The sequence below is a fragment of the Pipistrellus hanaki genome (assembly GCF_964339955.1).
Source record: "Pipistrellus hanaki genome assembly, chromosome: 15".
NCBI classification, from domain to species: domain Eukaryota; kingdom Metazoa; phylum Chordata; class Mammalia; order Chiroptera; family Vespertilionidae; genus Pipistrellus; species Pipistrellus hanaki.
Genome location: NC_140517.1, coordinates 38,646,672 through 38,665,369, shown reverse-complemented (window position 1 = coordinate 38,665,369; position 18,698 = coordinate 38,646,672). Strand labels below are relative to the sequence as shown.

At 42.7% G+C, this 18,698-nt stretch overlaps 2 protein-coding genes and 2 pseudogenes across 8 annotated transcripts in view; 1 reads left to right on the top strand and 3 right to left on the bottom strand.

Annotated features, from left to right (window-relative positions):
* Positions 1–18,672, bottom strand: part of CYP2S1 (cytochrome P450 family 2 subfamily S member 1) — an 84,870-nt gene extending 66,198 nt beyond the window's left edge. For 2 of the 5 annotated variants that reach the window (XM_084860948.1, XM_084860951.1), the window contains exons 1-3: positions 18,547–18,662; positions 17,746–17,859; positions 17,130–17,160 (exon numbers count right to left, since the gene is read on the bottom strand). The gene's annotated coding sequence lies outside the window, so the exon portion shown is untranslated. Of the gene's footprint in view, positions 1–17,129; positions 17,161–17,284; positions 17,353–17,745; positions 17,860–18,546 lie in introns of those variants that run through there. The other 3 variants (XM_084860949.1, XM_084860952.1, XM_084860950.1) reach the window with 2 other exon arrangements.
* LOC311610081 (bromodomain-containing protein 9-like) lies at positions 4,342–5,852 on the bottom strand. The gene has a single exon (XM_084860978.1). It carries the CDS (start codon positions 5,338–5,340, stop codon positions 4,546–4,548), a length of 795 nt encoding a protein of 264 aa, XP_084717104.1. The 5' UTR covers positions 5,341–5,852; the 3' UTR covers positions 4,342–4,545.
* LOC311633868 (high mobility group protein B1-like) lies at positions 10,666–11,499 on the bottom strand (annotated as a pseudogene). Its single transcript has one exon. The product of its transcript is annotated as a high mobility group protein B1-like (transcript).
* LOC311609998 (RNA polymerase II subunit A C-terminal domain phosphatase SSU72-like) lies at positions 13,125–14,359 on the top strand (annotated as a pseudogene). The gene is made up of 2 exons: positions 13,125–13,294; positions 13,935–14,359. The product of its transcript is annotated as an RNA polymerase II subunit A C-terminal domain phosphatase SSU72-like (transcript).
* Positions 18,673–18,698: the final 26 nt, after the last annotated feature.

Here is an 18,698-nt window from a genome sequence, read left to right as displayed (position 1 = left end):
TCACTATCACCATCTGCGAAATGGACATAATAATAGTATCTATTCAGAGGAGACAATGAAATGCTGACAATCACTAGCACATAAGTACTCAATAAGGTAACATTGTGATTCGCTAGTTATTAATAATGAGAAAGAAGCAAGGGAGGCCAGACATTGTAGGCATGCCATTTGGGCGGTTTCACCAGGAAGCTGCAATTTCACACTCCTCAGGGAACCAGCTGCCCATTCCCTGAAGGTCACTGGGGAAGGGCTTCAACAAAGGCGAGATAGACTCACGTGCAGTGAAGTTGGTGTGATTCAGGGAAAGTGCTTGCTTGTCTTTCAAACCTGAGAACAGAAATACAGTAATTGGCTAGAAGAGGTGGAGCCAATGTAAGCCTGTGAAAAATTGGGGACCAGCCTGGTTGGGGCTCCTACGGAAGGCAACAAATCTATGTGTTTCTCTCTGCCCCTCCCCCTCCCTTTCACTCTGTAAAAATCAATAGAAAAGTATCCTCAGGTGAAGACTAACAACAAAAAATCTGGAATACATAACCCAAATTAAAGAGCTCTCTTGGCCTGGCTGGTGTGGCTCAGGAGGTCACATGTTCAAATCCTGGTCAGGACACATGCCCAGGTTGTGGGCTCGATCCCCAGTAGTACAGCAGTCAGCCAATATATGATTCTTTCTCATCACTGATGTTTCTATTTCTCTCTTCCTCCTCTCTGAAATCAACTAATATAATAATTATATATATATATATATATATATATATATATATATATATATATATATATATATTTTAAGAGCTCTCTTGGCTCTTGGCTTGTGGGCTCTTTTGTTCCTGCTTCCTTGCATTTGCCTGTGTTTCCTCCATAGTCATGTGGTCTTGTGGACCCCACATGCAACGGACTGATGGATTGCAAATCTGAGCACTAACTAAGCTAGCCTGATGCTGGGTTGGAATACGCCCTAACATGGAAGAGAAACTCTGGACACTGACTTTTACAGAATTTAGCCCCATTGAAGGCACAGCTACACTTCTTTCTTGGTTTAACAAAGAGACATAGGGCCAGGGAAACTCAGGGTGTAATTCCACAGAAATAAAGCTTTCTACAATATTTCATCCTCCCATGAGAGTCTCAGGAAACTCCTTTTCTTGGGACATTACAAGAAGCCCACGAGCAACAGGTGGGGGTGAGGACCTCTCCCTGCTGGTAACAAATACGTGGTTATTATTATTACCAGCGATACCGCATGAGGTCACAAAGGTTGTGTCTTGCATAAGCAGGACTGAAATCCAAGAAGGGCCCTTTCTCTTCACACCATGTAGTCAACAGGCCACTTGACTCAACAACTTTTTTTATTCTCACGAAGGTGAACCATGAAGCTAGTGGCTGCCATGACATTAATTATATCACTTCCAACCACAAAAACAGATTTCAGCCTTTGTGAGAATAAAAATATTAGCTTTTGACTGCTTTGCAAGTCATAGATTTCTTTTAGATTAGGTTTTGACTGCTTTGCAAGCCATACATTTTTTAACCTCTCCACCTCCGTCAATTCAAGCAAATAATTCAACATCTAACCAATGATAAGGGCATTCAGGAATTTTCAGGCTGCTGAGAACCAAGGTAAGGGCATTCCCTTGTCAAGCCTCTCGCTTCCCTGGCACTACTCACTTTGCTATTGCAAGGAGAGGAAAAAGTCACCACTCCACATTACAAAAGGCCATGTATGTGGGCACCCTTACCTTCAGATTTGGGGAGATTTCACAGGTTCTTGGAGCCTGATTTTTCTGCTGCATCTCAGGCCTGGAGAGGATGTCTGAGAGAACTTCTCAGAGACACATCCGGGCCTGGGTACACCCCAAAAGGAGTGAAAGCAGAGACTTGAAGAGATACCTGGACACCCATATTCACAACAGCTAAAAGGTGAAAGCATCTCAAGGTGCCATCAACAGATGAATGAATACATGAAATGTGGTGTATCCACACAATGGAATATCATTCAATCTTAAAAGGAAGGGAATTCTGATGTGTGCTACAATATCAATGAACCCTGAAGACATTATGCTAAATAAAATAAGCCAGTCATAAGAGGACAAATATCGTATAATGTTTTGCCTCTGCTATGTTTTCAATACCAAGTAAAGAGCTGGACACAACATAAGGGTTGCTGGTGAAAATTTGAATGGATGATAGGGCCTCAGAGAAAGGGTTGTGGGACTGTGTGTGTGTCTTTAAATACCTGCACCCAAAATGTGTTCACCTACTTCAGGTTTTCCCACCTGAAGTTTCTCAGGATATAGTCCCAGAAGTGGGATTACTGGGTCAAATTGGAGTGCCATTTTTAACTTTTTGAGGAAATTCCATACTTTCTTCCACAGTGGCTACACCAGTCTGCATTCCCATGTGCAGTGCACTAAGGTTCCTTTGCCTCTGGCAGCTATAAAAAAGAAGGAACTTTTACCATTTGCAACAGCATGGATGGATCTGGAGAGCATTATGCTAAGTGAAATAAGCTAGTTGGAGAAAGATAAATATCACATGACCTCACTCATATGTGGGATATAATGAACAGTGTAATTTGATGAACAAGAATAGATCCAGAGACAAATGGCAGGGGAGGGGGGATTAAAGAGCAACCAAAGGATTTGTATGCATGCATATTAGCATAACCAACGAACACAGACACTGGGGTGGTGGGGGCTTGCCTGGGGTAGAAATGGCTGGGGTGGGGGAGTCAATAGGGGGAAAGGAGACATATGTAAAACTTTAGACAATAACTAAATAAATATATTGCTAATAAAAAGAAAAGTGCCGAAGCCGGTTTGGCTCAGTGGTAGAGCGTCGGTCTGCGGACTGAAGGGTCCCAGATTCGATTCCGGTCAAGGGTATGTACATTGGTTGAGGGCACATCCCCTGTAGGGGGTGTGCAAGAGGCAGCTGGTCGATGTTTCTCTCTCATAGATGTTTCTAGCTCTCTATCCCTCTCTCCTCCTCTCTGTAAAAAATCAACAAAATATATTTAAAAAAAGAAAAGAAAAGAGAAAAAAAGTACAATGGCAAAAAACGAAAAAGAAGGTCTTGAAATTCTCATCCTGGTAGTCAAAATGATGGCAAAGACCACAGAGCAGATGATGCTTGAAACAGAGCGGTGAATCAGGAAGGTGGGGTGAAAAGGTGTGCCTCTGTGTATGCCGCAGCTACAGCAATCTCTTCCCAGCACACATCTGACCACATCACTCCCCTGCTCAAAATCATGTCATGGCTCCCCAGTGCCCTCAAGACACAGTTCAAGTTTTTAATATGAATAAAAGGATCTCACCTTGTATGGTCCCTCCTCATCACTCCAGCCTTGCCTCTCACTACCTCCTCCCACTCTATAGGCTCCAAAAAACTGGAACTTTTCCCAGTTACTCCAGAGCATCAAACTTCCTCATCCCTGGATCTTTTACCTTTCTGCACGTCTCTCATCTTCCTAAACTGACTCACTTCTACTCATCCTGACTCAAACCTTTCCAGGAAGCCTTCTCTGAACTTCCCTCCTTGTCTCGGTCTAGATGAAGAAACTGAGGCCCAGGGAGGGCAGCCACTTGCCATAACCTACATGTGGTAGAGTCAGCTTTTAATCTAGGCGTAGAGGACTCCAGGGCATAGTTTCGAAGCCTTTGTACTGGGAGTACTTTAATGGTGGTCCAGGCACCCTTAGCGTTTAGGTGGTCTGTGAACTTGGATGGGAAGCAAAATTGCATCTTTTTCACTAATCTCTGTTAGAAAGTTAGCCTTTTCTTCAGTTAAGAAGGCAGGTCACAGTGACCGTGATATCGGTAATGGTAATCAACCTTGTCACCAATGGAAACCACAGATAATTTCATGGCACATTACAGCTTTAGGTCTCGCAATAGCATCTAGACTCATCACCACTCTATACAACCACACCATTATCTAATCCCAGAACTTTTTCATCTCCTCAAAAGATAATCCTTCGTCCATGGGGTAGTCATTCCCCATTCTCTCCTCTTCTGGCCCCTGACAACCACCCTACGTACTTTCTGCATCTGTGGATTTGCCTAGCCTGCATATTTCATATAAATAGAATCACAATATGTGACCTTTTATGTCTGGTTTCTTTCATGAATTTAATTTTATGTAGTTGTCCAGGGCAGCATAGTGCATTGTAATGTGTAAATGGGCAAAAGAGGATTTGTAGCAAAGAGGATTCTGTGCACAAATTGGTATTTGGTGGTGAAGGGGTGGGGGTGGGGCAGGGGAAGCAATGTTTATTGAGCACATATTATGTCCCAAGGTTTATCTGAGTGTTTTACATATATATGTATATATTTTTTATTTATACTCCCTTTATTTAGGATTTCCATTATTTAAGTTCACAGGACTATCTACAGAAACACTAGGCCGACATGATCAGAGACAATTTATCCCCTCCCTGCTCTGCTCCCTGCAGGCCCAAGGGAACATGTAGCCCTTGTCTCACAAAAAAAACTCTGTACATGCAAATAAAAATAAAACAAAACAAAAAACAATTAATGACTATCTACAAGGCTAGCTCTTTGTAGAGGCTGCAGGTTCTGGAGACTGAAGAAATTCGTACGGGTCATGGGTCACATCTGGTTGCTCACAGACACTGAGGTGAGAAGGACTTCCCAAGTGGTGCTGGTCCCTGTCGAAGGTGTTAGACAGGGAGCTGAGGTTGGACGATGGCCCGGAGCCCCCACACTCTGCTTGCGTCTCATGCAGATCCTGTAGGAGCTTTGTCATCTCGCCCAAGTTCAGATGGCAGTCATCATGGTCCAGCTCCTTCTTCGCTTCCCCCAGAGAGCTGAGCATGGAGATGACCAAAGAGACGTCAGAATACGACTTCATTGACATGAAATCCAGCACAGAGCCACCATCTCCTAGGGAATCCCCAGTCTTTACTTCATCTGATGGCTTCATCATGACATTTATCCTCTGCCTCAGCTGGAAGAGCATCCAGATCACAGGGTCTCCGCCTGTGATCTGGTCCCAGAGGTCATCCATCATTTTCTTTTTGTAGCTCCCAGCATCCTTCACAAACTCCTGCAGGTTCAGCGCACACTGCACACCTGTCTCATCTCCATAGGCAGATACAAAATGATTATGCATTGAAAGTACAGTACTGGCACTTGAGAGAAACGTGACTTTGCTCCTTCTCTCATCTCTGAAGCCCACAGTGGTGAAGCTGAGTCCTGGAAGCAGCTTGTCGGAGAGGGAGCTCAGGTCCACCGGGTGGGTCTCCTCCTCGTCGGCATCTGGCTCAGCCACGTTGACCACGCCATAGAGCAGGCTCCCATTTCCGCTCTTTTTCAGGTAGTCCATCTTGCCACCTGGAGGGAGTCGGTTGGTCCTGCCCTACAGCCCTGCCATCCCCCCACACCTCACCAGGTCTCACCATCTTCCTGCTTGGTCCTCTTGGAAATGGTCATCTCTGGGTGCCCTCTGAAGGTGGCTGCCTGCTCTATCTGATTCTCGTGGAGCACTTCATAGCTGCATAGCAAGACTACCAGGGTCGGGCCCAGGTGCACTATAAACAGGTGAACAGTGAGCACCTGCCCATAATAGGCCTTCACCTGCAGCATCAGGGTGGGTGGCTTTGAGCCCCAAGGAACCACCATGTGTCTGTGTGTCCATCTGCACAGGCGGTCACCTCTGTGGCTGGCCCCCTGGGTATCAATTTCACTGCTCACAGTCTCTCTGGGCATTTCTCTCCCTGTGTCTTTTAATCCTCACCCTGAGATATATTTATACTGATTTTGAGAAAGAAAGAAGAAAGAAAGGAAGAAAGAAAGAAAGAAAGAAAGAAAGAAAGAAAGAAAGAAAGAAAGAAAAAAGGAAGGAAGGAAGGAAGGAAGGAAGGAAGGAAGGAAGGAAGAAAGAAAGAAAGAAAGAAAGAAAGAAAGAAAGAAAGAAAGAAAGAAAGAAAGATGATAGATAGATAGAGATGATAGATAGATGATAGAGAGAGAAACATTGATGTGAGAGAGAAACATGGGTCAGTTGCCTGGTTGTTTTCTCATATGTGGCCCAACCAGGGGATTGGACCCGCAACTCAGGTATGTGCCTGACCAGATGGTTATTTTTTTTCTTTGTTTAAACCTCTGCAATTATTAGTTTATTAGTATCATCCAGGACTCAGATGTTCACTATTCCTCCTGTAAGTATATAAACAAACGCAAATGCAAATATCCAAGTCAAAATTATATAACAAAACAGTGTAAAATTATAAGAACGCTATTTTTTTGACTTTTAAAAATTTTTATTTATTTTTTTAATATATTTTATTGATTTTTTTTTTTTGCTCCCCTCCCTCCCATATATACCCTCCCTCCCCAGAGTTTTATGTCCATTGGTTGTACTTATATGCATGTATACAAGTCCTTCGGTTGATCTATTATCTCCCCCAAATCTCCCTCCCCTCCCCACTGTAATTTGACAGTCTGCTTGTTGCTTTACTGTCTCTATATCTATCTTTTGGTTCATCAGTTTATAATGAAGAATGCTATTTTAAAACACTGGCACCGTAAGAAAATGTCAAAAACCACAAGATTGCCAAATTGTTTCCTAAACAGCTAAGTGGATAAACATGACCCTAATGGGTTTTGAGTCTTACAGAAATCAAATTCAGAAAAATTGGACAATTCAATCTGTAATACAAAGTTTATTTCCCTCATGTCTATTTGATTTTATAATGGGGCAAACTATAATTTGGAAAATATACTTGATCTTAAACATAGCATACAATTTTAAAAGTTGGCCCATTAATTAAATATACCTTTAATGGAGTCTCAAGTTTCCTAAGCAATCCATATTTAGATAAATAAAAGACATTAACAGTCAGCACTTTTTTTTTTTTCCTTCAGAGCCTTTGCCAGGACTAATGTCAACAAAAAACTTCATACCGCAGTCTTGCATTTTAAGCTCACGCTTTTGGGGATACATTCTCAGGCCTTCTTTAATGTGGGAACTGCAAACATAACTGCCATTACCTGGTAATGGGGATTAAAAAAAGTCAAGTCCTCATGTAAAGATTAGAACATACTTTTCTATTAGTCCTTTAAGGACAGACTTGCAAATGTTTATTTTAATAATCCCATGCGTGAGTAGAGCAGTCACTTTTCACTTTGCAAGTATAATGGTGCTATATGAAAATTATCAACTGACCAAGATTTTGAGTTTGTTATGGAGGAAAACTGTCTCAATTCAACTCTCATTACCCTCATCCCAATTATGCAGGGTGTGTAGACAAAAGCATTTTATCAGCTAACTATATGAAAAGATAAACACTGTAATCATATGATCCAAAATGGGCAAAATCAAGACAAGCTTCCCTCAAGAAGAAAAACATCAGACCTGTGACAAGGACAACAATACTAATAATTTGTATTTTATGTAAGTAAATACAATTTATAAGGAAATACAATATGTAAGTAAATACAATTTGAAAATTGTATTTACTTAGAAGCATTCAGAATGTCAACAAAACAGCTGCAACTTTATTTGCAATTACAGAGTGGTATTCAGTTCACAGAACAACCATTATTTCTTTTTAAAAAAAATATATTTTATTGTTTTTTTTACAGAGAGGAAGAAAGAGGGATAGAGAGTTAGAAACATCGATGAGAAAGAATCATCAATCAGCTGCCTCCTGCACCACCCCCACTGGGGATGTGCCCTCAACCAATGTACATGCCCTTGACCGGAATCGAACCTGGGACCTCTCAGTCCGAAGGCCAACGCTCTATCCACTGAGCCAAACAGGCTTCTTTCTTTCTTTCTTTCTTTCTTTCTTTCTTTCTTTCTTTCTTTCTTTCTTTCTTTCTTTCTTTCTTTCTCTCTCTCTCTCTCTCTCTCTCTCTCTCTCTCTCTCTCTCTCTCTTTCTTTCTTTCTTTCTTTCTTTTTTAAAAAAATATATTTTATTGGTTTTTTACAGAGAGGAAGAGAGAGGGATAGAGAGTCAGAAACATTGATGAGAGAGAAACATAGACCAGGTGCCTCCTGCACACCCCCTTCTGGGGATGTGCCTGCAACCAATGTATATGCCCTTGACTGGAATCGAACCTGGGACCTTTCAGTCTGCAGACCGAAGCTCTATCCACTGAGCCAAACCGGTTTCAGCAACAATTATTTCTTAAAAGCTGCATCAAAGTCAACTGATGATGAAAAACCACCATCCCCATAGAAAACTAATTTGTGCTGTGCACCAACAAGAACCTGCTTTAAATTTCCATGCCACTTTACAGCCCCCAGACTGTACCAGGCAAGGTTAGTGGCTATTGAAAACACCACCAGGACAGGACTAGCTAAAGACACATGCGGTAGTGTGTTAACTGCACAAAAAAAGACACTGTACAGGTTAAAAACAAATCTTACACAGTCTTACATTTCAATTTTTTTCTTTAAGAGGAATGAGTTGTGTACAGGGAGGTTAAATGCTTTATAGACAAGAAAAAATAACTGTGCTTGAACCAACTTATTCATCATCATCATCTTTTTTGTTTTTGTTTATTTTTTTCCATTTTTTTTATTAAGGTATTATATGTGTACATATCTTCACATTTCCCCCTCCCACCCCACTCCCATAGATGACCTCACCCCCCAGTGTTTTGCGTCCATTGGTTATGCTTGTATGCATGCATACAAGTCCTTCGGTTGATCTTTTTTTATTTATTTAATAAATCTTTATTGTTCAGATTATTACAATTGTTTCTCCTCCCCCCACCCCACATAGTTCCCCTCCACCCGGTCCCCACCCCACCCTCTGCCCTTATCCATAGGTGTATGTTTTTTGTCTAGTCTCTTCCCGTACCCCCGACTCAGACACTTCTTTCCCCCTGAGAATTATCAATCCCCTCCCATTTTATGCCCTTGATTCTATTATACTCACCAGTTTATTCTGTTCTTCAGATTTTTCAGATTCATTTGTTGATAGATGTGTATTTGTTTTTCATAATTTTTATCTTTACTTTTTTCTTCTTTTTCCTCTTTTTAAAGAACACCTTTCAGCATTTCATATAATACTGGTTTGATGGTGATGAACTTCTTTAGCTTTTTCTGATCTGTGAAGCTCTTTATTTGGCCTTCAATTCTGAATGATAACTTTGCTGGGTAGAGTAATCTTGGTTGTAGGTTCTTGCTATTCATCACTTTGAATATTTCTTGCCAATCCTGTCTGGCCTGCATAGTTTCTGTTGAGAAATCAGCTGACAATCGTATGGGTGTTCCCTTGTAGGTAACTAACTGTTTTTCTCTTGCTGCTTGTAAGATTATCTCTTTGTCTTTTGTTCTTGGTATTTTAATTATGATGTGTCTTGGTGTGGTCCTCTTTGGATTCCTTTTGTTTGGGGTCTGTGTGCTTCCTGGAGTTGTAAGTCTATTTCTTTCACCAGATGGGGGAAGTTTTCTGTCATTATTTCTTCAAATAGGTTTTCAGTGTCATGCTCTCTCTCCTCTTCTGGCACCCCATAATTCTGATGTTGGTACGCTTGAAGTTGTCCCAGAGGCTTCTTACACTGTCTTCAACTTTCTGGATTCTCTTCTCTTCTTTCTTCTCCGGAGGGGTGTCCTTTGCCTCTTTGTATTCTGAATCTTTGACTTGAATCTTGCATTCCTCTAGTCTGCTGTTGGGTCTCAGTAAAATATTTTTTATTTCAGTCAATGTATGTTATATTTTAGTTAGTCCTTTTTCATATCCTCAATGGTCTCATTAAGTTTACCGGCCTTTTCTAGGAAATTCTTGAAAAACCTTATAACTGTGGTTTTGAACTCTATATCCAGTCTTTTGTTCTCCTCCATTTCTTTCTTTTGTGTTCTGTTTCCCTGTCTCCTCATTTTCACTGCTTCCCTGAGTTGGTAGGGTAGCTTTGTATGCTGGGTGTCCTATATGATTCAATGGGACAGCCTCCCAGTTACATGAGGTGGACACTCTTGGTGCACCCCTTTGTGGACTGTGTGTACAGCTTTGCTGTAGTTAAGTCTTGATTGTTGTTGGTGCCACTGGGAGGAATTGACCTCCAGGCCAATTGGCTGTGAGGACCCATTGTGTCTATAATGGGAGAATTGCTGTGCTGGAGACACGTTTATGGGGCAGGACTTGTTCCAGTAGGGCTTTGGTACTCACTGAGTCTGCCTCTTGAATGTGTTCCTTATGGGAGTAGTTGAAATCTGGTGTCATCCCACACCGACCACTAGATACACTAGTTTCTGGATTTCCAATGGGGTGCAGGTCAGCTACTGTCTAAGGCCACCCAGCAGAAGCTACAACAAGAACTACAGTTTTCTCCTCTTTGCTTGGGATTTTGTGGTTTTGGAGCAGTCTGACTGGAGCTGCAGTTTATTTCACTAAGCTGCCACAGGGCAGGCCATTTATATGCAAAATGTTTGGAGCCTGGGTGGGTTTGTAGAATGTGCAGGGGCGGGGCCTCAAGGTGGGGTAAGGTCTCAGGGCAGGGTGAGGTCTCAGGGTGTCACTAGGCTGGGGCGTGGCAAATAGCGATGGCTGCTGTTAGCCATCTCTGCCTTTCCATGTTTCCAAGTCCCCACATCCCGGTACTCCAGTGCAGAAAACAATGATTGCTGCACGCACCTCTGCAAAAAAGTCACTCTTACTTTCGGACCTGATGGCCCAAAGACCAGCTTCTCCTGGTAGGTGTCTGGGTCCCCCACATGACCCCAGAAACTGGATTTTAAAGTGATTGGGAGCTTATTTGCCTTCAAGTTGAAAAAATGCCGCGTGCCCAGTCTCCCGCCACCAGCCCAATTCACATGCCTCTGTACCTCAGCTTTTCAGCTTTTCAGGGCTTGTGCTCCATTGAGTCAGCTTTCCCATGGTTCTGGGTGATAGACATTTTGTCTTTTAGTTGTAGTTTTGAAATTGTTGTGTGAGGCGGCAGATTAGTTGTTTACCTTTGCCGCCATCTTGGTTTTCTCCTTCAGTTGATCTTCTTCATCATCTTCTTCTTCCTCCTCCTCCTCTTCCTGGTCTTCTTCCTCTTCCTTCTTTTTCTTGCTTTTTTCAGCCTTAAAACTCCCTTTCGGCAGTATCAGGCTCTCCTTTAGCTAGATAGGCAGCAATGACCTTTGCACATTTCTTTGTCAGCTTCGCAGCCTTCTTTTCGTCATGCTGCGTGTCACCTGCAGCAGTGAGTCTCCATCTCTCCCATCTTCTTTGCAGTCACCTGCATAGGCTGGGACATTTTCCTTAGATTTTGGGCAAAACAAGAAAAAGGCTAAAGGTGGCATGCATTGGGAGCCTTGAATTTTCTTTTTGTTTCCCCTTTAGGAGGAATGTGAGTTTTCATTTCTCTCTCTTAATGAGCCTTGTCTGCCTTTGCCATGTCTTTAGATTTTCCTTTCTCTCTAGCAGACATGGTCCTCCAGCTCTGAGCACTCCTTAGGAAACCCTAAGAAGCTGACTTCAGCTTCTGGGTGCTGCTTCTGTGCTCCTCCGGGAAGTTTGCACAGAGAGCATATGGTGACATGTTGGCTCTCGGCTTCTCAGGATCTCTTTTGCCCTCGTTTCATTCCTTCATTTCAGCATTATTTATAATAGCCAAGATATGGAAGGTGTTCATTGATAGATGAACAGATAAAGAAGATGTCATATACATATGAATATTTTAAAAAATATTTTTATTAATTTCAGAGAGGAAGGGAGAGGGAATGTATATATACATTCTATATAATAAAAGGCTAATGTGCAAATAGACTGAACGGTGGAATGACCAGTAGTTATGATGTGTACTGACCATTGGGGGCAGATGCTCAATGCAGGAGCTGCCCCCTGGTGGTCAGTGTGTTATCACAGGGGGAGCACTGCTTAGACAGAAGCCAGGCTCACAGCTGGCAAGCACAGTGCTAAGGATGTCCAACTGCTGGCCATCAGTCAGACATCTCTGAGGGCTCCTGGACTGTGAGAGGGTGCAGGCTGGGATGAGGGACTGCCCTCCGACCCCTGAGTGCATGAATTTTTGTGCACCGGGCCTCTAGTTAATGATGAAAGAGAATCATTGATCAGCTGCCTTCTACATGTCCCCTACTACGGATTGAACCTGCAACCCATGTCCTGGATAGGAATTGAACCATGATCTCCTGGTTCATAGGTCAAAGCTTAGCCACTGAGTAATGCAGGCCAGGCTACATATGAATATTAATCAGCCAAAAAATCATCAAGGAAACAGTGATTCTCAGATGGATTTAATTGACATTTATAGGACATTTCACCTCAAAGCTGCAGAATATACACTGAGTGGCCAGATTATTATGATCTCTGAATAAATAATAATAATCTGGCCACTCAGTGTATATCCTATATAATAAAAGGCTAATATGCAAATTGTCTCCTCAACCAGCAGGCAGGCCGGCCAACCACCCATGTCCCCTCCCCCTGGCCAGCTTGGCTGGACCCCACCCATGCACAAATTCATACACCAGGCCCATGATATATATATTCAATATATATATATATATATATATATATATATATATATATATATATCTACACACACACACACACACACACACACACACACTGAATGGCCAGATTATTATGCATTGAGAGATCATAATAGTATGGCCACTCAGTATACATTTTTCTCAAGTGTATATGGGTCATTCACAAAGATTGACCATATGTTGGAACACAAAACAGATCTCTACAAGTTCAAGAAGATTGAAATCATATCAAGCCTCTTCTCAGATCACAGTGGAATGAAATTAGAAATCAATTGCAGTAAAAACAGTAAAAAAAACCAAAAACATTCAAATATATGAAGGCTAAATAGCATGTTATCAAGTAATAAATGAGTGATGAATGAAATCAAGGAAGAAATTTTAAAAAAACTTACTAGAAACAAATTAAAATGAACACACAACAACCCTAAATATATGGGGCATAGCCAAAATAGTTCTGAGAGGGAAGTTCATAGCACTACAGGCCTACCTAACAAAACAAAACAAAAATTAATATTTAACTCTACAACTTAAAGAATTAGAAAGAGAACAGCAAGAAAAGACCAGAGTAAGTGGAAGGGCAGAAATAGTAAAGATTAGAACAGAGCTGGGTGGGAATCATGAGTCAGAGAGAGCAGATGGTAAGGCCACCTCTATGATGTCGTTGCCGCTGCAGGTAGTGGTGGTGGTGTTGGTGGTCTGCTCAAGCAACCAGAACCAGAGCATGGAGGCGTACAACATTCACAGCAAATGGGCATTCAGTGTCCAGTCCTTTGTAACCAGTGACTCATATGAAGCTTCAGGGCCAGTTACTGACAAGCCCAATCCTAATATATAAAAACCCTGGGTCGTAAGGACCAGTAATGACAAGGCTCCACCAACCGGAAGTCAGTCCTGCAGTCAGGGCTGGGTTGCTATTGCTTTGGTTGCAGGCATAGTGACCCAGCACTGACTGCTGAGGGGGCTGCGAATCAGGACCAAAGAGAGGCCTGAAGAGAGAAGCAGGGACTGATCCATTGCCTCTGTGGCAGCTTTTGATTAGCACATACCTCTCTCTTTCTCTCCCAGTCTGGCCAGTAGCCAGGCCTCCATTTCTCTCCAGGCCTCCACCTGGGCTGATGATCAGCCTCGTTTTTCTGATCAGGCCCCATTGATAGTCCCAGAGATGCTGACTGGCATAGGAACCGACCAATCAGAACCAAAGGTGGGTGCTATGGGGAGCCAATGGCTGCCTAGGAGGCAGAGCTTTTGACACTGACTGGCACAGAAACTAACCAATCAGATCCAAATTGGCCAGCAGAGGAGGGCAGTTGGGGGCAATCAGGCAGGCAGGCAGAGGCATTTAGGGGTTATCTGGCAGACAGGCAGGTGAACAGTTAGGAGCCAGCGGTCCCAGATTGAGAGAGGGATCCCCAATTGGAGAGGTGCAGGCTGGGCTGAGGGATTTCATGCACTGGGCCTCTAGTGTTTATGATTTCAAAACCACATATAATCAGATGTTCAATTATCTCCTTAGGAAAAGACAAGGAACTCTACACTCAGAGCAGCATTTTGCACATGTTGGACAGAAATAAGTGAATCAAGTCCCAGACAGAGAAGTTCTATAACTGCAAAGACCTGTTCGACCTGACCCTCACCTGCAAGGAGAGAGTATATGACCAGGTGGTGGAAGATATGAATTCTAGGGAGCAGGAGATCTGCCAGCCCATGCATGTGATCAACATGGACATTCAGGACAACCACGAGGAGTCCACGCTGAGGGCCTTCCTCATCTGCGAGCTCTGCCAGTGTACCCAGCACACAGAGGACATGGAAAACAAGATGGAGGAGCTGTTGCAGGAGTTCAAGAAGAGCGGCTTCACCTTCCAGCACACCGTCTGCTTCTACTGAACCAGCAGCCTCCCAAAGCAGCCTCTTGCACTGCCTATTAATACTGTTCTTTCCCATTCTTGCTTTGACCCTGAGGACTGCTGCCCATAGACAGCCACCCTGCGCTGTACATAGTTTGGCCCCACAATTGTCAAGTTCAGTGTTCCATTGTAGTTACCAGTGTGATATTAAAGTATTTTTCTTTAAGCAAAGGGAAAAAAAAGAGAGAGATTAGAGCAGAAATAAATATCATAGAGACTAATAAAAAAAATAAATAAAATAATAAATAAATAAATAAATAAATAAATGAAACCAAGAGCTGGTTCTTTGAAAGGATAAATAAGGTTAATGAACCATTAACCATAATCATCAAGAAACAAAGAGAGCCCTACCCGATTTGGCTCAGTGGATAGAGCATCGGCCTGAAGACATCCCAGGTTTGATGCTGGTCAAGGGCACATGCCTGGGTTGCAGGCTCGATCCCCAGTGTTGGGTTGCAGGAGGCAACCGATCACTGATTCTCTCCCATCATTGATGTTTCTATCTTTCTCTCCCTCTCTCCATTTTTCTTTGAAATCAATATAAATATATATATATTTTAAATGAAACAGAGAGGACTAAAATAAATAAAATCAGAAATGAAAGTGGAAAAGTAACCACTGGCACCACAGAAATACATAGGATTGTAGGAAAATACTATGAACAACTATATGTCAACAATCTGGAAAACCTGGATGAAATGAACAAATTCCTAGAAAAATACAATCTCCCAAAATTCAATCAAGAATAATCAGAAAACCTGAATAGGCCAATAACAACTGAGGAAATAGAAGCAGAAATAAAAAACAAACAAACCTCCCAGCAAGCAAAAGCCCAGACTGGACAGCTTCACAGGGGAGTTGTACCAAACATTCAAAGAGAACTAACACCTATGCTCCTCAAACTAGTCCAAAAATTCCAAGAGGAAGGATCACTTCCAAACTCTTTTTATGAGGCCAGCATTATCCTAATTCCCAAACCAGATAAAGACACTACAAAGAAAGATAATTACAGGCCAATATCCCTGATGAACATAGATGCTAAAATCCTCAACAAAAAACTAGCAAATCAGATCCAGCAATATATTAAAAAGATCATACACTGTGACCAACTGGGATTTATTTCAGGGGTGCAAGGCTGATATAATATTCACAAATCAATAAATGTGATACATCACATAAACAAATTGAAAGATAAAAATCACAAGACCATATCAATAGATGCAGAAAAGGCATTTGACAAAATCCGACACTCATTTTTTATTAAAAAAAAAAAAAAGTCTCAGCAAAGTGGGGATGAAGAGAGCATATCTCAATATGATAAAGGCCATACATGACAAACCCACAGTGAACAAAAGGAAGACAAACAGTTCATTTGAAAAGTGAGCATAGGACCTAAATAGACACTAAAAAAGAAGGAACTCTTACCCTTTGAGACAACATGGAGGGATCTGAAGAGTTTAGGAGACATAGGAGTCAAAGAAAGACAAGTATCACATGGTCTCACTCATATGTGGAATCTAATGAATAAAAAACAAAACAAAACAAAACAAAACAAAACAAAAACCTGATGAACAAAATAGTTCCAGAGACATAGAAGCATAGAACAGCATGTGGAATCTCAAAGAGAAGGGGAAGGAGGGTGGGACATGATCAACCAAAGAACTTGTACGCATGTATGCATAAGCCATGGACACAGACAATTGGGTGATGAAGGCCTCAGGGGAGGGTGGGGGCAGGCTAGAAGGAGTCAATGGGGGAGGGGGGGGAAGGGCATATGTAATACTTTCAACAATAAAGATTTTTTTTAAAGAATACCTACATATGATTCTTCTAATATTAAGTTTATAAAGTGCAAGCTAATCTCTAGTGACAAACAGCAGATTAGTATTTCTGCTTCATCTTCTCATTATAACCATTTTTTCATTGTAAATCTTTGTAATCTGGTGTGTATTGTACACATATTGTGCATCTTAATTGGGACCCTAGATTTTCTCCAGAAATATTTGACTTGTATTTAGATTTCATGAGGCTTACAATTGAAAAAGTAGATTCACACACCCAGGTCTTTCCAAATGTACTTTAGATTTTTTCCAATTACTAAATGGAGTATCAATAGAGTACCAATATGACTAGTATTTTTTTCTTTTTTCTTTTTTAGTAAAAGCTGAGTGTCCTTTCAGCATATTCTTTTTAAAAAAATATATTCTATTGATTTTTCACAGAGAGGAAGAGAGAGGGATAGAGAGCTAGAAACATTGATGAGAGAGAGAATCATCGATCAGCTGCCTCTTGCACACCCCCTACTGGGGATGTGCCCGCAACCAAGGTACATGCCCTTGCCCAGAATCGAACCCGGGACCTTTCAGTCCGCAGGCCAACACTATCCACTGAGCCAAATCGGTCCCGGCATGACTAGTATTAATACTAGCTACATTTTAAGGGCTAATAGCTACATGAGGCAAGTGGCCATTGTTAGATCTGTGCCAACAGGAGCCAGGCCAGGAGACGCTGGGTGTGTCTAAGGCATTCCATTACTTTCTCTCACAGCAGGCTGAGACCAGCGTGTGGATGTCAGCCCCCCGGGAGCGTTCATGTTCTTTTATGTAGGGACAGGGTCAGGCTTGCACCAGCCAGCTGGGCTAGCTGCCTAAACAACAGGACGTCCTTGGAAGATAGCAGGATGTCTGGTGAGCACACAACTCAGGCAGAGCAGAGCAGAGCGCCCGAGTCAGCTGGGGAGTGTAGCTTACCTTTCTGCAGGTGCAGGCTGTTTGCTTCAAGCTATGGAGAAAAACAGACAGTTATGACAATATATTTCAGAAAATACAATATGTGGAAACAGGAGAGGCCAGGGGTAGTACTAATGTATCCTAACAGCCATCATATTGGATAATGCAGCTCTAACCTGCTGTGTGACTTCGGGTAAAACTCTCAACTTCTCTGTGCTTCACTCTCCCCATCTGAACGTGGGATGAAAAAATACCTACTTCAAAGGGTAACGCTCCTCATATCTATCAGTGATTCCTGGGGCTGGAACAAGGACCTAAGCAGAGTGCCAAATCACACAGCACCGCAGGAGCCAGGACACGAGTCTGGAACGTCCATGGTGGCAGTTCTCCAAGGTTAAGAAAGTGCAGGTTCCACCCCTGAATTCAAGAGGTCAGGATTGTCTGTCCCCTGCTCCTGGGTCAGAGGTGTATGATTTAACTGCCAGGGCCAGGTCCCTGGGTCTAACAAGGGGTTTGCCTAACATTGCATGAAAGATTCTGCCTCATCTCCCCCATCTCCTTTTAAAGGAAAGACACAGAGAGGTGGAAAGCCAGGCTGAGACGTGGCAGATGCACATGGACACACTTATTCACATACCTAGCAAGTAGGGACCGAGCCTGCCAGAGGCTCAGAGCAAGGATAGAGACGGACATCAGCCCAGTGGACATCAATCAAACTAGACCAGGTGTCTGCACTTCTGGAGCTCATGGTCTAAAGGGGGAAACAGAGTCACTGAGACAGAGATAATGAGACAGGCATATACACACACCAGTTATCAGAGAAGATCCTAGAAACATCTCCCAAGTGAACACAGAGATGGAGAAAGAAAGAGAACTGCTGCACTTGTCAGAGCAATCAGAGATCCAGGGGTCCCAAATGTCCCCTCAACCAGGTCTCAGTTCCCCTGTTCTTTTCCACCTGCCCCTCCACCTCGGAGTCTCACTAGTTCTGTGTCTCTCTCATCATTCCCATCTGTAGCTGTTACAGAAAGGAGGGCGAAGGAAAAGGTCTGGAGATAGACACTGTGCACCTAAAGGCCTTACAAACACAAGGATGAGAAGGTGCACAGACACACAAGCACACACAGGGACACACACCACCAGCACCATGCAAACACCTCTTCACATATGAATCTATAGGAATACATGTAAGCCTGTGCACATGCAAAATAGTTCATAAGAACACACAGACTCGTACACAAAACACACCCTGACATGCACATCAATACAGATACCCCTTCACATAAAAAAAAAAAATCATACAAGTGCATACAGATGCAAGCAGACATGGGCAGACATGCAAGCATAAACACACAAACAAGGGCACAAGTAGACAGTGCATGCTCACCAGTACTCACAAAATAAACACACGTGAGCTCTCACAAGCACTCATGCTGACCTTTGTAACCACCGCCATGTCTCTGCCAGCACCTGGGGAGCGGTTGCTGAGGTCGGGAGAAAGCAAGCACTGGACTGGAAATAGGGGCCCATTAGAACCTCTCTTTCAAGTCCACGCTCCCAGGAGATGTCACAGGGGAGGCGGGGAATGGA